At 35.1% G+C, this 23,515-nt stretch overlaps 1 protein-coding gene and 1 pseudogene across 1 annotated transcript; both read right to left on the reverse strand.

The window, feature by feature from the left end:
- Window positions 1–12,002: 12,002 nt before the first annotated feature.
- On the reverse strand, window positions 12,003–12,366 carry LOC129084591 (phosphatidylinositol N-acetylglucosaminyltransferase subunit P-like; annotated as a pseudogene).
- Window positions 12,367–21,760: 9,394 nt separating this feature from the next.
- On the reverse strand, window positions 21,761–22,251 carry LOC129084710 (protein mago nashi homolog 2-like). Its single transcript, XM_054590907.1, has one exon. The coding sequence runs from the start codon at window positions 22,205–22,207 to the stop codon at window positions 21,761–21,763; it is 447 nt and encodes a 148-aa protein (XP_054446882.1). The 5' UTR covers window positions 22,208–22,251.
- Between the last annotated feature and the right edge of the window lie 1,264 nt (window positions 22,252–23,515).

Below are 23,515 nucleotides of genomic sequence, written 5' to 3' on the forward strand. Positions count from 1 at the left end.
CATTGTATCAAAGAATTGTAATTTTTTGCCCAATATCTTTCTTATTTTCTAATACTAAGATGTAGCATTTCCTTTGAGAATAGTTAATCCTTTCTGTCAGGCCACACAATCAAGGTGAAGTTCATTTCACATTCAGCTTCGGGAATGGACAACATGAACCAGCCCATCCCAACTCTCTGGTATGTGGCCCTGTGGGAGCTGTGACAACAAAGTTCAGGATGGTTGGGAAAGAGAGGATCTCCCTTCCCACTAGATGAGAAGCCTGGAACTGCAGTGATAAGTTTTTAATCAAGAAGAGGAATCATGCCTGCAAATGAATACAACATGTGGAAGGAAATTAATTCAAGGTAGAGAACCAAGTAATTGTAATATTGTTTGAGCCTCAACATCAAGACAACCAAACCTCCAAACTTTTTTCATTATTTAAATCAATGAATACCCTTTGTACTTCAGCCAGCTTGACATTGGGAGGTTTGTTATTTGAGCCCAAGAGTTCTAAATTCTAACACAGTAAATTAACAAAGCTAGCATTTTTTTCTGCTTCGTATGAATTCAGAAAATGCAAGTTAACCTCCCTGACATTCACAGACTCCTGGTGACTGACATGATTATTTTGGCTAGGATGTCAAGCTACAAGCCTAGGTATCCTGACCAAGGTAAATGTCAACTCTAAGGCTTATTAACAGCCAGCTGTTTTTCTCTTTTAATTCTAAGGTTATCAAGCATCAAAGTTCATCCTGCTTTTTTCTTTTCAAAGTGTACAGGTTATTGAGTAGCTTTACCTTGTTTTATTTTAGAGATAACCCTCTCCCTCAGTTTACTTACATTTAAGGATAAGTATACGAGACAAACTAGAAATAATATAAAGTGGAGTTTGACGATCCTATTCCAATTCTGTATTTTTAGCTCCATGAGCCTAGTTAAGTGTCTACTCAAGTACAGCACTGATGAATTTTCTTCGTCTGTTGTCAGTTTGTCATCCAAAACTTCTTTTTTTATACCCCTAGTCCTTCTATACTGGGATAATCACTTCATTGTATCAAATTCCTTATTACTAACAAAATAGTTTCTATCTCTGTTGCTTTTTAGATTTTAATCTAGAGTCTTCATAAATTGTATATAGTTCAGTATGAAGGTTGTTTCTCTCCTTGCTGTCAGCTAACTGGCTACTGCTAGTATTTATTATACAGAGACTGGCTTCTGTCTCTATGTGAGCGGCCCGGCAACTTTCTGTCTTCTCTGAGTGCTCTTTGTCTGCTGTGTCTGTGTTCTGCCAGCGCCGCAGACGTTGCAAGGACGGGCTGTATGTTCCACTGCTTTTGGCTGGAGAATAAATTCCAGCTTAGGTGCAAGTTGAAAATGAATCCCCCGTTAGGCAAAAACATGGACTCTAGTATACTTCCTGTGTACCCAGTTAAAAACCCCTTTGGCCGCAGTGGCCTGAAGTTTTACAGTAGAGCCATTTCATGCTTAATAACATGTTCTTACACCGGGCACCATGGGAAACACAAAGGCATGAGGCCATGCTCCCCACAAGGAGAAGTGCAAACTCCTGCACAGAAGACAAGGTTTGTATGTACACAGAAACATGTGTGTGCCGCACACACATGTGAATGCCTTGAAAATAATGCACCATAGCATATATACAAGTGAAAAATGTATGATACTGATGATTGGTGGATGAGAAGAAATCAAGGTAATTTTAATTAGTCAGAAAGACTTCACAGGAAAAGCTGAACTTGAAAAGTGTTTCGGGGGCCAGGAAGGACTGGAAACATTCTGTGACTTGAAAGGTCTGGGCTGGCTAAAGGAAAGATTCTCTGAGTTGAGTATTAATATCAATTTAGTTAAAAAAAAAACCAAAAAAAAAAAAAACACAAAAAACCCTGGTCCAACAATTGCTTCTTATAATGTAAGCCACATGTGTATATACTGAATTGGTCCCCTTGTAACTGCTTATTTTGGCCTTGTAAAGCTCCGTCCTATATCTTTTTGCCTTTCATATGGTGATATATATTTAAACAAGTTTCTAAGACTGCATTTCTTGAAATCTAACAGAACAGTGTCATGTATTTTAAACCTGATTGTCCTTGTGTGAAAAACCACGAAAGCTTGCTTTCTAAAAGTTTCAAAAATATTTCATGTTTAAGAGTCATCAGCTAAGCAGTTCTATCAGTTTTCTAAGTGAATCCATAAGGGTGTACTTTTCTTGGTTTATTAACTGATCTGTTTGTTAGAAGCCTTTATTATGAATTCAGTCATTCTGCAAATATTTCTCTAATGCTTTTAAAATAAATAAAATTCAAACTTTGCCTTTAAGCACCAATAAAATTAGGAATGCATCAAAGCAAGAAATTCAAAGCGCAGCTCAATGTGGCCGTGAGAGAGCTCCACTGTTCAAAGGCATTGGAAAATGACCCTGGAAAGGTGCAATGTTTATATGTCAAGTCTATCTTACCGCAGCTTTAGATCACATTTGAAAAAAAAATCAAAGCCAGTTGCCATTGATTTTTTGGAAGGTGCTCGTTTACTTTATTTGTTCTTTGTAATTATTTATAAATATTTTCTGTATCATTCTAGGTCAATTTTAAAAGTGAGAATATCTCAGGGGTTTATTTTATAGCAGTACAAATAAAACAAACACAATTTATACAATTTACATAAATAGAAGCATTCTACTTGTAAAGTCTAAAAGTTGTACTTTGTACTTCATGATTTTAACACAGCAGCCTAATCTTACTTAGCCAAGGGCGTTTATTAGAAAACAGCATTGTGAGAAGGGTTAAAGGTGAACTTGCTACTCACCGAATCTAGAAATGACTAATTATTCATCATGCTGAAGAAAATCTCCCACAAGTCTATAACATGAATTTATTTTACCCATTTGGGTCTGATTGCAGCATTAGCCTCTTCCTCCTTTCTCACGATGCAAGGCTGTAAATGAGTCATGGTGGGATACCTCCTATGAGAATTATTTTTTCTCAATAAAAATAAAGGTCAAGGATATTCTTTTGCTTTCCTTCTAAAGTTCACACAACTTTTAACTCTTCCTGAATAAGTTTCTTTTCATTGACTCTAATTTAAGACATTTGTATTTATAAAACATACTTTCCAGAAAACATCTGGTGTATTCCTGCCTATATCTAATAACAGAATAGAAGGTTAGAAACAAGGCAAAGCAAATTTATCTCTTTCTTCCTTTTCCTTCCATAGTTACCGCATCATTCATGTATAAGAAGAATTTCTAATAATATTTTCTACCTAACTAGAGATTATTTTTAACAAACTAAAATATTGGCTTTGGGTACTGATTAGCATTCAAACACAAAATCTTTTTTATATTTAATCATTGAAGTTTATCATAATTTGTGATATTCTGAAGCAAATGAAGCAAAATGCTTATGTAAAACTTACTAAGTTCAGAATGCTGGTCCTATCATAATAAGTATAATCAATTGTGTAATAGATCTGGACATCTCTTACATATACATAAAAATACACCAGTCAAGTTAATTGCTAAACCCATTCTTAAAAATCTTTTAGATTGGCATATAACATTTTATTAGATTCAGTTGTACAACATAATAATTCAATATTTGTATATATTGCAAAATGATACAATAAGTATAGTTAGTCTTTATCACCACACAGAGTTCAAATATTTTTACTTGTGATGAGAACTTGTAAGATATGCTCTTAGCAACTTTCAATTATACGATACAGTATTATTAACTATAGTCACCGTGCTGTGCATTACATCCCAATGGCTTATTTATTTTATAACTAGAAGTTTGTACCTTTGGACCATCTTCATCCAGTTTACCTATACCTATTCCTGTCAACCACAAATCTATTAATTTTATCTATGAGTTCAGTTTTTTCAAATTTTCCATATAAAAGTGAAATCTTATGGTATTTGCCTTTTTCTGAGTTATTTCGCTTAGCATAATGCCCTTAAGATCCATCCATATTGCTGCAAATGACAAGATATCCTTCTTTTTATGGCTGAATAATATTCCGTTGTATGTGTGTATAGATATATCACATTTTCTTTATTAATTCATCTTTCAATGGACACTTAGGTTGTTTAAAATTTCTTTTGAAAAAGAATACTTATATCTGCTCTATGGTTAGTATATACTAGTTACCTGATTTATATCAAGGAACTCCAAAGATACGACTTGATGATAAAGTTGATGGTAAATGGAAATGTTTATGTAATAATTACCAAACAGAATGCAATTAAAATTTTTGTTATAATGATTGAATATTGGCCCATACAGCTGTAAATTATAAGATGGACTGTAACAAAGGGAGAGCTTCATGAATGATCTCATTCAGGTGCTCAGCAACACAGGCAGATCACGATCGATGTTTCTACCTCTTTCAACTCTCTTTCCATGAGCTCACCTACTCATGGCTTCCCTAAGATGGCTCTCATGATTTCCACTCTATAGTGTTATTCCTATATTTATGTTACATTCCTATGGCAACAGAGTTTTTGCAGATGTGATTAAGGTTACTAATCTGTTGACTTTAACATAGGAAGATAATCCAGAGAGGCCAAACCTATCCACACAGCCCTTTAAAAGCCGAAGTTTTTCCCTAGCTGGCACCAGAAGGGGAAGTCAGAGATTTAAAGTGTAAGAAGGATTTGACATGCCTTTGCTGACGTGAAGATTAATGTGGCCATGTGAAAAGGACTTGAGTGTGTCCTCCAGTTGCTGAAAGTCATCTTCAGCCAATAGCCAAAAAGAAAGCGAAAACCTCAGTCATGCAACCGCAAGGAGTTAGTTTCTGCCAACAACCCAAATAAGCTTGGAAGAGAATTTTCTCCCAGAGTTTTCAGAGGAGTGTTCAGCACAATTGATAGATTAATTTTAGGCTTGTGATACCCCAAGCAGAGAACCCAGTTACATTATGCCAGCCTTCAGATCTACAGAACTGTGAGATAATAAAAATGAAGGTTGTATTAAGCTGCTAAGTTTGTTATAATTTATTATGCAGCAACAGAGAACTAATAAATGCACGAATCCTCTTTGTCATTTCACAAAAACTTATCACAACATTAATAAGTAGTGTTAAGTGTATGAAAATAAAGCAACCATCCATGCCTTGGAGATTTTTCCCCTTGAGGTTGGTATTAGGTTTGTCTACCAGAAAGCTTCAAAGACTTGGAGATACAAGGTCATATTTGTAAGATAACTTGAAAATGAAAGAAAACCTCATTTTAAAGCCGTACTGTATATGGAATCCAGAAAGGCAACCATACCTGGAGTCCACATTCCTTTTAACTCTCTAATCATGGTTTAAAACTTAGTAAGTGCTGCTGTTAGAGTAGCTGACTACCAGTTTTTCTAAACACTACCCCGCATTGATAAATCTTTTTCTATCTAAAAGAAAAGCACTTGTGAACATATTGACTACAGTCCTCTCCTGGAGAGAAGGCAGCTTACTTTATATCACCTGCAGAGGCCTTGGAATGAAAGCATAATCATTTGTATTGAGATTCTGAATCTCATGTGCCAGGTCTGAGGGTTTTCACCCTGGATTGGCTGGCCTTTGGGAGCAGAAAAACAGAAAGAGGAAATGTCCATGTTTGAGCTGGCATGTGCCACGCAATCTTTCTCCAGCACTGACAAGTCCCTGCTGTTGGAAACCTGCAGCAGTTGTGCGGCTTGTTGGTGGGCATTCGCAGAGGCCAAATAACTGTGCCGTATGCACAGGGATGATTAAAGAAGTGTAGACAAGATGAAAACATCTACAAATACATGCACACAGTCTTAAAGACCAAAGTGTCTCCTTAAGGTTTGACTCCTGAAACTATATGTTTAAAAAAATCAGATGGTATTTGAGTACCATCTTTAAATGTTTGTTATTATATATTGTAATATATATAACAATATACAATATACAATATTTGCTACTCTGCCTTCCCCAGTGTACAAACTAAATGACTTATTTCTCACCTTTGGAATTAAAATTAAACTGTAAGAATGTCTACCTAGTGTTTATCGGGGCTGTTATGCAGCACTTTTTAAAGAGGTTACTTACCTGTTTATTTTTTTTTTAGACAGAAATAAAGTTTAAATTCATTTTAATAGTTTATTAAAGCTACTCCCCCACATTCTTTTCTTTTTTTTTTTTAAGGTCTAGAAACATCAGTCTCAATTTCTCCCATGAGTATAAAGCAATATATGTGAAAGAGAAGTAATTATGAATAAGAATTTTGTACATGGACACAGCAATTTTAGCTTTCTGAGACAAAATAACTCAGGGACTTGCTTTACTTTTTAGATGGCATGTTTTTAAATACATACATTTTAGTTGAGGAATGGAATCATACCCAGTTACAGACACTATATACCTAGATACTCCTTACTTTATGCCACAACTGTGCTCAAGAAAAGCTGTGTATATGAATCAGTTTATAAGATTGAAAAGTTTAGAAATGTACTAGGGGAGATTTCCATTTCAAGAAACCCTGTACTGATTCCTTTCATAAAACAAATAATCATTTGCAGAAATTATCTTTTTTGAAATTAACATACTTGGCATGTAATAAATCAGCAGAAAGAGGCAAAATCAAATTTAAGAAACAGGACTTTGAAAGCAGAAAGAAGTTTTAGGTATATTTTAAGCAGTGTCTAGGAAAAATCACACTCAATAATATTAGTACAGTATAATTATTTCTACTCTTTATTCAAGGATACATACACACACATACACACACATATATTGGTTGGTTTTCACTAACCAATCTCTGCATTCCAGGATGTCCAATTTAAAATTTGAGATCCTTAGCAAGAATACCCAGTTCTTGTCAACTATAATGATTCTGAGTTGACAGATAAGTAAGAAAAAGGGTAGTATGTTTACCTGGATATAATCAGAGAAAGCAGAAGAATTTCTAAATTGCTCACATAATGAAGCCCAAAATGAACTTTGTGTTGGCGTTGGTGGTATAGTAGTGAGCATAGCTGCCTTCCAAAATGAACTTTGTTTTTTTTTTTAAGTGTATGTAACATATATTTGTACTGATATTTTTCCATTTTTAATTTTAGAAATTTGTTTTGCCTGAAAACAAAAAGCAAATTCCGGCCAATCTGTGAGTATTTATTACCTATTGCTGCTACAACAAATTACTGCAACTTTTGTGGTGCAAGACAACACAAATTTGTTACCTTACAGTTCTGGGTGTTATCTATGCTGGCTAAAGTCATGGCTTCAGCAGGGCTGGTTCCTCTGGGGTCTCTAGAGAAAATTCCATTCCTTGCCTTTTCCAACTTCTCGAGGCTGCCTGTATTCCTTGGCTCGTGGTCTCCTTCCAGAAATACCATCTCTCTGACCTCTGCTTCTTCTATCATCATATCTCTTTTTCTTCACTCTGATTTTTCTGTTCCCCAGGGGGATCTGTGGCACAATGGGTAGCACACTGGACTTCTAGTAATGAAATGATTTTTCTGCCTCCCTTTTATAAGGCTCTTTGTGATTACATTGGACCCACTCAGATAATCCAAGGTAATCTACCCATCTCAAGAATCTTAATTTACTAACATCTGCTAAATTCCCTTTGTTATGTTCCATGGTATATTCACAGTACCAGGAATTAGGGCCTAGACATCTTGGGGTGTGGGACATTATTCTCTCTACAACACTGTGTTAGAAGCTCATTTTAGGATATTAATATCAAATTTGTTACTCTGTCTTTCCCAATGTGCAAGCTAAATGATTTATTTCTCACCTTTGGAACTAAAACAAAACTGTAAGAATGTTTACCTAGTGTTTATCAAATACATTCCATTTACTAGGTACTACGCCAAGTACTTTGTGTATACTACATATTTACTTAATTCTTACACTAAATTTATACTGTTAATTTTATCTTTCTGTACACATAAAGAGATTGTAACACAAGAGTGTTAAATTACTTGCTCAAGATTCTAAATCCAACAAGTGTCGAGGTTAGAATGACTCCAGAGCTTAACCTCCTAACCTTTTTATTTTACCCACCACTCCTGAAAAAGTTAGCAGACCATTTACACAATTTGCATATGCAAATTAAAATATGCTTACAACACATTACACTACACCAACTAAGATATGGCCATACTGAAACAGGGCATCGAAGTTCAGGTGATGCCTCTCCTTTGAGAGCACATCAAGAATTAATGGTATTAAATCAACTCTGCAGGTTAAATAGAGCATTGGTATATGAAAAGGAAGATTCTGGAAGCCACTTTCCCATCTACTTGTTTGTGTGTGTTTGTACATGTGTTAGGGGTAGGTTGGTTGCCTTTCCCCCCAGCTCGGCAAGGTAAGTAGTGTCTGGGGGGATAAAGACCAGGCTGCACCTGAGGGCAGCAGTACTGTCAGAGAATAGACCATAAGCCACCTCTCATCCCATCACTGCCCACAAACTCTATATTTCTAATTTTCATTAGCAAAAATCATTTCTTCCTTTTTTTCTTTTACCAGTATTACAATTGAATAATTTTAAAAATAAATATATTTTTAATTTCACATATGTAGATTCTTAAGGCTCCATGAAAACCAGAACCACATCTGTTCTATTCATCATTCTACCACAGCAACTAAGAGAGTGCATGGTATACTTTGTACAGTACTCAATAGTTATGGATAGGTGGAAGTTAAGGGAAAAAACAAACAACAACAAGCGAGGGAAGGAAGAAAGAAGAAGAAAAAAGAAGGTTCAGTCAGTAGTTTAAGCCTAGGTAGGAAGTAGTGATGAGGTGCACATGAAAATTAAAATGAGACGAAAGGAGTTAGGACACCTCCTGAGTTCAGAGCCGAAGGCCAGCTACACAGCAGGCAAGGCGCAGAAGGCAAACGCCTGTTAACTTCCTTTGTGCGGAACCTGGTCCATCCTGTGCAGAGCGGAGTGGACTTCACAAAACATTTTGCTGACTTCGAAGGAAGAGAGAAAAGTAAATTTTTGAAATGGCACTTTGGGGTAAAAAAAAGACATTGTGGGGAAGTTGAGCAGGGCAGAAGAACACCACTGAATCAGCATTTTAAAAGGCTCACTTTTGATAACAGTTATGGTAACTGTTTAGTCCCCCCACCCCTTCCCCTACACTGAAAGTTGCCAAATTAAGAGCATGGATTGTGTCTTTTACCTTTGAAATTCAGAATTTAGTAAGTATTTAACAACTGAATCATGGTGAAAATAGATATAAGCCATAGTGGAAATAGGACAGGCAACATGAGCACAGAACCTCAGAGCAGCGGTTTCCTTGCTGAAGTCACCAAGATAATCATCAGAGAGAACAGATTCTGGCCCAAATCTTGAAAGATGAGAGAATTCCCAGGCTGAGAAGGAGGAAGAGGTCTTCTTCGCAGATGAAGGAGGCTGTGCAAAGGAGAGAAGGCTTCAGGGACAACATAGTAAATTCTGAGAACTGCATGGAATTTTGGCATGGAGAAAGTGAATAATAGGAAAATGTGGTTGGGATGGTGAGAAGGGAAAAGGAAAAGACTAAGAGAGTTTGAGGCTATGCTAAAAGTATTGGGAGAATATTTAAGATTAATTTAGCAGCCAACATGAGTGGATTACTTCCCCCAGCTATGTAGCAATTGAATTGCAAGGGAGTTGAGGAGAGGGGTTCTTTTAGATTGAGATAGAGGTCATTGCAATAGTCTAGGCAAAAAAAAATTATGAGCACTCAAGCCAATTCACTGTCATAGAGAATTTAGAGGAGAGGATGCTGGTTAAATTGAAAGGTAAGACAGAGTCACTGATGTCTGCCTAGGTGATGCCAGTCACCAATCAGGTGAGAAAGAGCAGAAAGAGACTGGAAAATATTAACACATAACGTTATTAATTCCTACCTTTGTGCCAGGCTCTTTTCTCAATGTTTTACATGGAATCGTGAACTCCAAATGAGATGGCATTTATGGACACTTTGGGGAAAAGCATGAAGAGCAACATTACTGTGTGGATTAGTATTTATGTTCTCTTCTCTATTTGTACCATATTTTGGAGATTAAGATGCCAGGATTTTTATTTTCTTTTCTCTTCTTTGTTTCTCAACAACAATAAAAACTACACTGTAAAAAACTTGAAAAGATAATAAATTAAGATGTCCTTTATTATTCCTTTTTAAAAATGACTTCATGGGAATGTGTTTTAAAACGCTTCTAAAAGAATGCTTTTTTATATAGTCAGTCTCAGAATTGAAAACATGTTGTTATTTAAAAATATTTAATTAATTCATAGGCAAAATAATTGAATAAGAATTTTAACCTCTTACTTTTGGTCAGTTCGCTTACAGGTGAAACTCCTTCCGTGGATATACAGTTGGCCTAGGGCAGCCCCATCACCATTAACTACTTCAGACATTGTTTCATTAAAAAATCAGGGTCTTTGTGTAGCATGAGTATTCATCATTTTACCAGTTTACATGTGCAGTTCTTAATGTTTTGCAGTCTTACCATAGCATGAGTAGCTTATATATTCTTTTAAAACTGCTGTATTTCATGTTATCCTGATAAACTACTTATTGAAGTAAAACTGGTATATTGGATAAACCGTTTGCCCTGGAATGAGGAGCTCTTTAGCAGGAAAAAAAAAGGAACAGTTGCATCATAAATGAGATAATTAATACCAAATATAAAGAACACTACATTTTTCCTATCTGAGGGCAAAGGCCATGAAAATCCACTAATGCAACAAATAAAATTATCTTGTGCAATCTTCTCCTCAGGAATAAAAAGAAACAGAAGAAAAGGCTAGTAATTTAAGAAACTGCAGATTATAGCCAATTAAGTATATTATTAAATGTGCAGGTTAGAGTAATGGAAAGAATTCTAAATTTAGAACCAAGGACCTAGGTTTGAGTGCTGCTCTGTTGCTGATCTGACTTGGGACATTTCTAATCCTCAATTTCCTAATCAGTGCCCTATGGCAGTTATGTATTTTGCACACATTTAAATATGCATTTTAAAGTTACCATTATTGATACAAACACTGAAAATCGGTATGATACATACCGTGTTTAAAAATTACTCTTCATACCATGAACTCTTTGTTAATGTTTTTTTAAAATAAAAAATGACTAAAATGAGACCATACTTTCTAAATGCATCAGTAACTTATTAAAAAGATATTTGTCACTAATTTTTGCAAGAGAATGATAGCAATGACATACCAAATGCAAATTCTTACTTTATAATGTAATAAATTTTAATGAAATATGTGGATAATGCCATTGACATTCTACATTGATAAAGTTCTCTTTACTTTATCATATGAATTTACTTGGGAAAAAATATTGTCAGACAAGTCTTCTTTGGCCAACTTAATTAAATAGGACATCTGACATTCTTTTGTCCAAAATCATTTTTATTTTTAGCAATTTTTACTACCTTAAACATTATATTTAATTGTTTATTTGTATACTTTCTTCCTCTTTCCACTCCAGTGCAAATACCAGGAGAGCAGAAACTTTATTTCAATGCTGTGTCCCCAACTTCTAAACCGGTGAATGGAACAGAGGAGGCCCTCAATCAAAATTTGTTGGATTAATGAATTTCTTTCTGCTAGATATTGTGTAACTGTAATGTGTGTTTCCTTATTTAACTCTGATATTAAACTTTTTAATTATATAATAATAGTAGAAAATACTTAAATAAGGCTTTGTAGATGACAGGCAATAGTCTAAGGATAAATTAAATACATAACTTAATTCTCATAGAACCTAAAAAGTATTCTCATTTTACAGAGAAGGCAGTGGGGGCACAGGAAGTTAAATGACATACTCAAAGTCATTTATCTAGAGTAGTGGAAACCTGATTTTTTATGGTAATGCAGTGTTTTATTTATTCTTCCATTAATAATTAATATTTGAAAACATTTACAATATTAATGGAACTTATTCTAAGAGAAGTTAAATATATTTTTAAAAAATATTTCAATACAAGGTATCAATAAGAGATAATTATGATCAAAGTTACTATGTCCAAAACATGAATATTTGATATTAGTCTACATACAAATTAGTTTTCAGTGTAAAATTCTTTGCAAGAAAGAACATTTGGTTCATTTCACTAAGAGGACTATCTCTTAATGCTGGGATGGTCTCTTCTTGGTATTTCTTCTGCTGTTGATTTTTAGCACAGTGACCTGTGATTGTATGAATGGAGTTGCATGGAGAGGTACTCATCAAGTTTACTCCAAATACCAGTACATACCCGATAACTATAACAATGAGAAGGTAGGCGGGCAATGCAACTGCCCAACACTTTTGAGGGTAATAGGTTAAGACTAATTGGGAGTTTTAAAAAAGAACGAAATCACAGATTGCTCTTTCTGGCATTGGTGACAGAAGGTGAATTTTCCACCATTTTCCCTGTAACTTTAGATAATCTGCACATGTACACCAGCTGCCAAACCTCATGCGTGCGTGCACATGCATGCACCAAAACTGAATTTTAACCTAGCCAGTGTGGCTCTAGTTCCCATGCTGGTAACTATGACCTTAAAGGCCTTTACATTTTCTTTTTAAATATATTTTTCAATTACAGTTGATATGCAATATTATATTAGCTTCAGGTATACAATATAGTGATTATAGGCCATATCATTTTTATGTTACATGTTAGATGGCTAAGGCTGAACACACTGAATGGAAACTGTACTATTTCCTTATGTATATTTTATATTCATGTTGTATTTATATTTATCATTGATTAGAATGTCTTGTCATAATAAGTGACTGCTATAATATATTCTAATAGAAAATGAATATAGAAAAATATGGCAGAAATGTGTTCAATACTAACCATACTTGGAGTTATTAAATAGCAGAGGGTTAGAAATAAAGGAGACCTTAAAAGTCACCCATTTTCAATTATCAGTTTACTAATGAGGAACTGAGGCTCAGACATGTAAAGTGATAGTTTGTGGTCACTTAGCTCATTAGTTATCATTCTAGTTTGAGATCCTTTACCTTGGGCAGAATGCTTTCAAATGAATAGTTCAGAGGGTATAGTTTTTCAACTCCCACGTTTCCTTCTTGCTTTTTACTATGAGAAATAGATGCTACGGTGATAAGCACTATATGAATAATTACTGAAACAAAATAAACCATAGGAAGAGGGGAGGATCATGGTCTCCTCATCTCCTCTGTGTAGTGATTAAGCCGTGCACTCTGGAGGCTTTTCAGAAATGACAAATGAATCTATTTCACCATCATTTATCAACATGTTTTCAGATTTTAAGATTATTGAACTTATTATATTAGCTACTGCTGTGCTATTTATTTGGATAAGAAATGAACTCTACTTGCAGTAGAATTGTTTCTACTGGGTTTTTTTTAGCTTGAAATAGATGACAAAAGTAGATGTAAGACAAACATTTAATAAGCATGTCAGGTTTTATAATGAACACTATTTTTCATTCATTCACTCAACAGATATTTATCACCTTCTTGTTAATGCTAAGTATAGTTGTTCTATGTGTTGGATATAGATTAGTGAACAAATCAGATGAATAAATATGTAGTACACTATCAGGAAAAATAAAACAGGATGGAGGAGATAGAGAGACTACTTTTGACAATGTGGTCAGAGCAAGCCCCTTTGAAGAGGTGATGTGCAACAGAGAGTTGGCTGGATTAATGGGCTGATCTGTGAGGGCCTCTGGGGAAAGTGTATGGAGTATATCAGAAAGGAGAACAAGCTCTCCCAGTGTGAGAAATAGGAGGGCCAGTGTGACCCAAGGGAGTGAGAGAGCAGGGGAATGAAGGGAGACAGTCACTGAGGTGTCCAGGAGCCCATCTGGAGAAAGCCTGGTAGACCATTCTAAGAATTTAGGAATTTGTTATAAAATAGGAGTAGTCTATTTTGGTTCAATAGTAGGCAGAGTTAGATTAACCTGCCTTCAAATTTTGCAAGGGAATATAATGTACAAGAAAGGATCCCACCAGCAGATCAAAAATAATGAAATATTCCTGATGGCAGAAAAAATAAGGGCCACTGCTTGATAAAGAAACCTGTAAAGCAAAGCAGATACAATCTTCTACACAGATAGCAGAAAAGAAAAAACAAACACGACAGTTGAAGCGTTTGCAGCGATAGCAAATAGTCACATGAAGAAGTTCCTGTATCAGAATCACCAAATACAGAAAAAATAGACCATAGAAACTAACAACTGTTCTCAGATCACCTAAGGGAATTCATCCTTACCCTCTTCAACTGCCTGTTGAAGGCAGCATAGGGGATACTGATTGCTTCTGACTGAGGCTAAAACTTTAAGAATTTATGTCTAAATAGAGTGGGAGTATAATTCATAGAATCTGGATCAGAGAGAAATGCAAAGGGAAACTTAAAGCATCTCAAAGCTGTCACAAGAGATAGAAGAGAGGGGAAAGAAAATAAGCCAAGAGACCTAGGCATTAGATGCACCACCCACTGTCAGCATAAAGCCCTTCTTAGGTAGCACATTGTAAGGGGGATTAGCCAAATTGCCCATATATCCTTAAGGCTCTCTCTCTCTCCCCTCCTTCTTAAGAAGTATTTTATTTATTTATTTTTAGAGAGAGGGGAAGGGAGGGAAAAAGAGAGAAAAATATCAATGTGCAAGAGAAATATCTGATTGGTTGCCCCTTGCAAGCCCCCAGCCAGGGAGGAATGGAACTGGGAAACTTTCAATTTGTGGAACAATGCCCTACCCACTGAGTCACACTAGTCAGAGCTTCAGGGTGTCTTGATTTCTGACATACATCATCTATTTACACGAAGCTCACAGTCAGCCACCCATCCATAACTTTGAGGGACAGACAGGGGGTGAGGGGCGGAGGAAGTGCTAAAATATTTCAGAGGAAAAGAAACAGTGAGGCAAGATAATGAAATTAACCTCAGACTTCTCATCAGCAATCCTTTCTGCTAGAAGATAATGAAATGATATCTTCAAAACTGTGATGGAAAATTGACTGAGTCTATTTTTACATCTCCAAATTGTCAGTTATTGGTTAATGGAAAACAAATGCTTTTGTTTATACAGGACAAAAAGGAAAAAGAAAAAAACCCCTCCACTTATTTGTCTATAGTAAAAAAAAGTAAGAAAAGGTTTATTCAAGCAGAATAATAAAGAATCTTCAGAAAGAAGATGATATGGTATATAAGAAGATTGACAAGCGAACATGTCCAGAAAATTTAAGATGGTTGAAAAAACAGAATTTCTATTTCTAACCAATTGCCAGGTGATGTTAAGGTGGCAGGTCAAGAGACTGACTACACCTTGAGAACAATTGCATTAAGCCCTGTTCTCCAGCCACACAGTTACCCTCAACCTTTCTGAGTCACTCACTTGTGTAACCTAGGTGGCCACTATTTAAGTTTTTGTTTCCTGCATTAAGTCTTACTTGCAATCACTTTTCCAATTAATAGGCAGAACTTTTGATTTGGAAAAAGCCTATCTTTCACAAGAGGAGCCACCAAATATGTGGTCATACCATATTGAGCACATGGTATAAAAGTATTGTTTGTTTTTTTGGAAGGATTTTTATTAACAGAATGAAGTTATTAAAAAGAATAAAAATACCCTATTGATTTTCTTTTACATATCCTGGATTATTTTTTTTCTTAAAGCTGTATATGCCAGGCCAGAATTTCAGGTACACTCCTTAGTAGCAATTGTGCCTTGGGTGGTAACAAACTACATTTGTCTATGCCTCAGCTTCCTTAACCACAGCAATGAGGATGGAATACTAATGGCACCTCTCTCTTCGTGATGGTGTTGGTGAGGATGAACTGAGCTGATGCCCAGAGCTCTTAGCTGAATGCACAGTACCCATCTTGGTAACCATGAAACTGGTGATTCTGATAAAGGTCACCTTGTCCAATCTCAATTCTTTTTTGGCGTGCAAACATGTTAGTAAATGTTCATTTGTACACCTATATAATAGTATTACCAAGTGTTATCAAACTTGTTTTGTATGAAAGAATTCCCAAGTTTCTTGGTTTGCCAGAGGCAGATTTCATATTGAAGGGGGTAATTTCAATAATGGTGGGGAACTCCACTGCATACAAATACTAGTGTTGCACAATAGAGTACAAATATGCAAAGAATCAGAAAAAAATAAGAAATATTAGTAAGAGCAAATAGAGTTTGGTGTAAAGCAATACAAATAAAGTTGGTAATTGCTGTTTCGCATAACTGAGACTAAACCTTATGAGCAGCCAAATTTCTCTATATTTGACTATTTCTGTAGAGAAATTTCTGAGAAAGCAAACCTGCCCAGTAAGCCTCACTGGTATTTAGTAATTGGCTAGGATATTTCAACAACAGGATAACAGACATTAGAATAATCAGTAGCACCTAGATGTTTCAATTATTTTCTAGAAATCAGGTAAGTTGTATGAAAAAAATTGTTAAAAATTACTGGAAGTGAGCAGGAACACAGAGAAGATGAAGGCACATCTGAAGTATCTGATCCACAGTGCATAAGTGAGTTCCATTCTAACGTGGGGGCATGAGCTCTGTTTCACTTTATCCTCATTTTCATTGAGACTAGCAATTTACAAGATGCAGGGAATATGTTAAGTAGCACTATCATTAGAGCACACTTCTTAAATACCTTTAAAACTATTTTCAGTCTCATTATGCATGTAAGTCTTTGAATAAAAATGCTACATTTGGCTTCTATATGAAATTTTGCAAATCAAAACTAGTAATAATAAAAGTCACCTTAGTATTAGCCTATTTCCCCACACTGCTGTATTTAGAAAAGCTGTTATTTCAAGCTTATTCAGCAAAATATTAATGTGTAGCACTGTAGCAATAGAATTATCTAGGTTGTGTGGAATAATGAAAGAACACACTAGTCTGTGGATCTTTTCCTCTTTCCAGATCTGAGTAGTACTTGAGCAAGGCATGAAGATCATAAGAATCATTCTGTGAATAATTTACTCACCCTCTGGGAAATTTTGATGAAGCTAAGCGTTTATTTTTACCCCATGTTGAACACAGATTGTAAATGAGAAGCTCCCTATTAAATACATTGAAACAAATAGCAGATAAAAATATTAGTCTAGGTATCAGAAGACCTGAATTATAGCCTTGGCTCCTCTATTCAGTATGTGTGACCTGATACTGACCTCATCCCTACAGGCCTCAATTTCGCATCAATGAAATGAGGCTTATTTTTTAAGTGATTTCTAAAGACCCTTTCAGTGATAAAATTTTTTAATACTAAGAAGCCATCAATTATTTTCAACAAGATATCATCAATTATTTTCAGCACATTGCACATATGTAAGGATGATTTAGGGATGCTGACATCCTTAAAACTAGGTATTTAGTTAGAAAAAAATTAATGTTCCTTTTTACAGAAGAAACATTCTTTTAAAAGAACAGAACTACCTTAAAATTACAGCAAATGATAACAGTTTTCAACAAGGTATAGCTTCTTCACCATTTAAAAATAGTGAATGGGGCAGACAGAGATTGTGTAAAAAGAACTACAAAATCCTTACCTAATATGCTTGCTTACGGACATAGTATTCAGAATTATCGCTCCCAGCTCAGTCTTTTTTATCTTCATCAGCTGGCCGTAGGGGACTTCTGGGAGCCTCAGGGGTAGACCGAACGAGACCTTGACAATGAGGTACAAGTAGGCCCATGCAGGTGCCTACTCCTTGCTTGTGCTTTCAAGATCAGACCTTGCAGTTATTATTTCAAACTGCTTATCACCACCTTTAGTGGGTTGTGAAATAAATTTAGTGGGTTAGAACCATATCTGAAAATAGAATAAAATAGAATAAAAAATATCATAGTACACTACACATAGTAAAGGTATGTTAAATTTTACAAAATTTTTTATCACATATACTCACGTAAGTATTTATGTGGGGAATGGTACAGAGGATGACAATATTTCTTAATGTGGCGCTTAGTCCAAACAGGTTGAAAAACACTTCCTAATGATTAAATGGAAGGATGAAAAAACAAAAAAAGAAAACAAAGGAAACCTCTTCACTTATTTCCCTATATTAAAAAAAATGGTAAGGAAAGATCTATTCATGATATGGTATATAAGAAGATTGACAAGTGAATATGTCTAGAAAAATCTAAGATGGGAGAACAAAACGGAATTTCTGTTTCTAACAAGTTGCCAGGTGATGGCATTGAGCCCCTCTGAATTAGTGACTTAATAAATACAAAATCAGGTAGTATCTAATCAATAACAGGCAGTTTGGGCCCCACATTTCCCTGATTCATCATTCACTTACCCCTGGACCTGGTAGCAAGACAGAAACTCCTTCTCAAAAGAAGTACACTTACTTGCCATAAACGGGTCTGTTTTGTTGACAGCTACAAGGGCCACTGATTCTCTTGGGGGGTTTGCTACAGTCTATACAGCATCCTGTTTAGCAGAGTTTGAGTGGTGTTGTGCTTGCTAGGTCATAAGGACTTAGCTGTGTAACCATTTGTGTTGCAGGATGGCTAATGGAGAGTCTCCTCTTGCACTGAGCACCACTGAAAGCTGGCAGCTTTTTGGGCCACCTGGTAATAAGGTCAAAGCAGGACACCAAATGCGGTAAAAATTGCCTCCAGGCTCTAACGGTCCTCACCAATAAAGTTTTCTTTTCTCAGTTTTTCTGTGTCCTTGTGTTTTAAGCATGTCTTATATAAACAGTGAATAAATGAAAATTGTAATAATCTATTATAATTGCTTTTCAAATGTAAATCAATATATACATTTGCATGTTTTAATTTTTTACCATCTTATTTTGTTTTTATTCATTTCCTGAATCTCACTTTTATTTGTCAATCAATATTAACTGAAATTTGTGTCAGTCCACTCAGCAAACTATGGGAATCAGGGTTTTCTACTAAGTGCATCATTATTGCAAAACTCAAACTGATCTAAAGTTTTATTTTTATGCTTAGTTGAGTACCCTAAAATTTTATTTCCATAGATATTCCTGAGATGTAATACAGTATATCAAAAGAGTTCTGTAGTTCTCTTGTGTGGGCATTTGTTCCCCAGGGCGTGAGTTTGGATTTTACTCTCAAGGGCATATTGGAATATAAATTTATTAGATTTTGATCAAATGAGAGATAGGAACTGGTTTCCTTTTGGAAAGTAATTATCTTAGGTAAGGAAATGTTATTGTCCTGAATGCTTTATAGAATTAGTGTAGAAGAGGAACTGGTTAGTGAGACGAAGGGGAGACCATACGAGAGGGAAGGAGTGGCTGCTTTCTTAGGTAGGGAAGACTCAGAAGGTGGAAAGTTTCAGAGTTCCCTAGTTAGTCTTCTGATTTTCTTCTACATCCCCATTTTAATTCTCAGGGCCCCATTTCTTCCAGATCAATCCTCTGTTACATTAAAAAAAGAAAAGAAAAGAAAAATTCAAGTAAACTCTGAGCTTAATTTTGAGCTTTTTTAGCTCTTTACTTATGAGTTAAAAAATGTGTTCTCTCTGACAGTGGTTCTCCTAAAAGTATGTCTTTTCTCTCTGGCACCGCGGCCGTTTAGCCCTCTCAAAGACACAATCCCAGTACAGAGCAACAAAACGTCTGAATCAACTAAATACACACGCATACACACATACACACCCCCACAAAATCAACTGTTTATAGGCATGCATAAGCTGTTAGAAAGTAAGGGGAATTCTTAGATGTGAGATACACAGGTGTTTGCCTTGGGGGCATCTGAAAATTCTTGATGGAGTAGAGCTTCAGTTTTAAATGTCCTACATGACAGTCAAGAGACAAAACCAGGGCACTCCCCAATGTCTGGAATCAAATAGAGACACCATTGTATAAAACAGCACCCAAAAAGCAATGCCTTCAATGGATTAACTAAAAACGTTCTCGCTGAAAAAAAATTTTGACAGCCTCAGCCTTCATTCTGGATAGAGCTGGTGGAAGGGTACAGGGAAGTATGAGGCAGTAAGGGGAGGTTTCCTCATTATAATCCAGTCATCACACAGTTTAGGGCGGAATACCTGATGGATTGCAAAAGACTTGAACTGAATATTTAAAACTGTCCCTCTAGTGCCCTCAAGTACCAACCACCGCCCCCCAAAAGTGCATTAATTAACTTCAACCTCAAGGAATTCCAATACATAAACACTCAAGAAACATAAGCCAATGAGTAAAAAAAAAAAGGCAAAATAGCCAAAGAAGCAAGCTACACAATCAGCTGAAATTAAAACTTTCAGAAACAAACATGCAAGAAACTTATGGAATTGTCATATACAAATATAACTATGGTTAATATGTTCTAAAAGCATATCGAACTGTCAAAAAACAAACTGTAAAAAATGACAAGGAACATCTGAAAAATTGCCTAGAATTTCTAGAAATAGTCTAACATAAAAAATGCAGAACACATTAACTTCAATGAATTTGTTAGGAATTCAAAGGATGTGTTAAATAGCATATTAGACACAAGTAAAAATGGATATGATAAACAGGAAGATAGAACTGAAGATTACACAGAATGCACTGCAGAAAATGGCAGTAAGTGAGTCTAGTATGCATCTTATTAGAGTTTCAGGATAAGAGATTAGAGGGAATGGTAGGGTGACAATATTTAGAGAAGCTAGGACTGAGAGTTTCCAATACTGATGAAAGACAATGAAACTCAGTCTCAGGAAACCCAGTGAATTCAAAGGAGGCTAAATAAACTTCCATTGTATTTTGAAATTGCAGAATTCCAAGAACACAGAAGGTCTTATACCCATCCAAAAATAAATTCCAGATTGCCTATAAAATAATAATAGAATTAACCACTAACTTCTACAGAGCAACAAATAAGCCAGGCAGAATATAAAGAAATGATGTTTTTCGATGCTAAGAGAAAGTAATTATCACTCTAGAATTATATTCCCGGTGAAACACTTTTCCAATTTTGAGAGCGTTGTAAAGACAACTTTACACAAACAAAAACTGAGCATTTCAATACTAACATACATTGCTAAAGAAGTTTTTAAAGAACACAGAAATTCTTAGAACTGTGGGAAATAATTTAAGAAGGACGATATGAAGTGCAAGAATTAGTGAACAAAGAAAGTGAAAACATGTAGGTAAACCTGACCAAACACTGACCATAGAGAACAGTAATAGTATATAATTAGTGGGCTAAATGAACAAATGAAGTAGATGTAAAATAGGAGTAAAAATATGAGATAAATGGGCCAAATAACAACTCCAAAAATCAATATTGATGTAGAAATAGACTAAATGTTGTAGACAAATGCAAAGATGAGCAGAATGGAGTTAAACATTCAGCTATTTAATTTAACCTAAAATGCCAATGAATAAGGAAGGTACTATTATTTTACAGCCTACAATGAAACACTACTTATGAAACTAAAAACTGTATTTTAATGTTAATCCTGTGTAATGAAAGCTCTCTATAATTCATGAGTTAGCCACACCATTCTCTCTGCTTTGAAATATTTTCAGTTATTCTGAGGGCATTTTAGACTGTTTTTACTTTCTTTCTTTCTTTTTTTCCAGGCTTTGGTAAGTTTTATTGGCGCAAAATTTCAACAAAAGCTGTCTTTTATTTACAAATTTCTTGTGTGTAGGGACTGTCCAACCTGCTTGGACACAAGTGACGATAACAATTAAGTCTTCTTATTTATTCTCCTATTTTCAATTTGCATACAAAAAAATTTGTTTGCTTCACATACATAAAAATCCTGACATTGTAAATGACAAATAACCCACCTTACCAATCTCTTAATTAAATATAAAAACAGCTTCAAAAATATATAATTTAGATTGGTTTAATCTTGAAATGTAATCCAATAAGACTAAAAACTAAACATTTCAAATCCTGTGCCAAATAGTAAAATACTCGAAGGCCTTCAGGATCCTTTGACTGATTTACATCAATAAGAGAACCTATCTTTGATGTAGTAAAAGAAATGCGTTCATCTCCAATTACAATTTCAAGCTCCTGTCGGCCAACACTGTCAGGGGGAGGCCACAAAGCATCATCCTCTTTTGTAATTTCGCTGTCATCAATAATTCTCTTCAGTTCTTCCATGACACTCTTGTGTACATAAGCCTCTTTTCTGATCATGACATCATTTTTATAATTGCTGTTGTTGGTATAGCTAAGCTTTCCATCGGGCCGGAACTCGAACTCCAGAAACTCGTGTCCAAACTTGCCCTTGTGCCCGACATAGTAGCGCAGGTAGAAATCGCTAGCCATAGCCATTTTCGCCCGCAGAAAGCCCTCCAAAGGCTCGACAAACGTGCCACTGGGCGTCTGGCAGTGACGTAAGTCTGTTTTTACTTTCAGTGGCAATTATTGTGATAAATGATTCTTTGGCTTATATCTGAGAAATAACATATAACAAGTTTATCTACTTGTAAGTATCTTTCCAAAGTTACTGCCTATTGATAAAAGATTTAGTCTCAACAAGATGTAATTCTAAATTGATATGTACTTAACCACATATTTTCAAAATACAAAAAAAGAAATTGATAAATTTATTATCATATTAAAAATTAATACAACCTTAATAATTTATAGATCAGAAATCAATAAGAATTGAGATAGTATGAAAAATACAATTATAAAATTTGCTAAAATGCATATAACTAATTGGTACCCCAAACTGCAAAATATGTCTTTTCAAGAATATACAGAACATTTGCAAAAATTGACCAAGTGAATACAATAAAGCAAGCATTAACAAATTTCAAGGAATCAATAGTTTAAAGAACATATTCACATATTCTGTTTTTTAAAAATACACTTAATACAATAACAAGAAAATTTTTTAAGTTATGCAGATGAATTTTAAAAATACACTTCTTTATTTCTACCCCTCAAGCTTTAATAGGTAGGGTTATTTTTTCCTAAGAATTTAATTTTTTATTTCACACTCAGAGAGAGAAGGGAAACAAAAGAATAAAATCTGGCTTAATTTAAGCTCTGGCTAAACTTTCAAAACTTAAAGGCATTAAATATGGTTATTAAATTAAATAAAAATGTTACAAACTTCTTGACTTATACCACTATGCCATATGTGCTAATCTCTTTTAATTGTTGCCAACTAAACATCAATTTTTTTTAAAGAGAGTTTAACAAAAAACGAAGAATGAAAATTCTTAACTTGGCTAGGTAATAATCTGCTTGCAAATCATTGATTTATGTCACCAATGGGAAAGGGGAGTTTGCATTAATACTGCATGCTAATGTGGTTCTTCCAGTTTATTCCACATACTTTAACCTAAATCGCCCATATTACTCCACAGAAATGCCATGGAATGTCTGTGAAAGCTAATTTTTATGGATCTGCGTGAAAAATTGAGAACCACAGCTGGAAAATAGTTTCTCCCCATCATGCTCACTTGCTAGATTACTTTCAGAACTCTTTGGCTATAAAAAGAAACCTCATCATGGGCTTTTGAACATCCAATTGCCCCCTAAACTATGGCTATCTGTTGACTGGGGTAAAAAGTATCGGGTGATTTTAATCCTAAAATATGTAAGTGGTCTCAAAATACATAGCTGCTT

This window comes from Pteronotus mesoamericanus, unplaced genomic scaffold, assembly GCF_021234165.1.
Source record: "Pteronotus mesoamericanus isolate MK-2021 breed Mesoamerican mustached bat unplaced genomic scaffold, CSHL_Meso_final scaffold_21, whole genome shotgun sequence".
Classification (NCBI taxonomy): domain Eukaryota; kingdom Metazoa; phylum Chordata; class Mammalia; order Chiroptera; family Mormoopidae; genus Pteronotus; species Pteronotus mesoamericanus.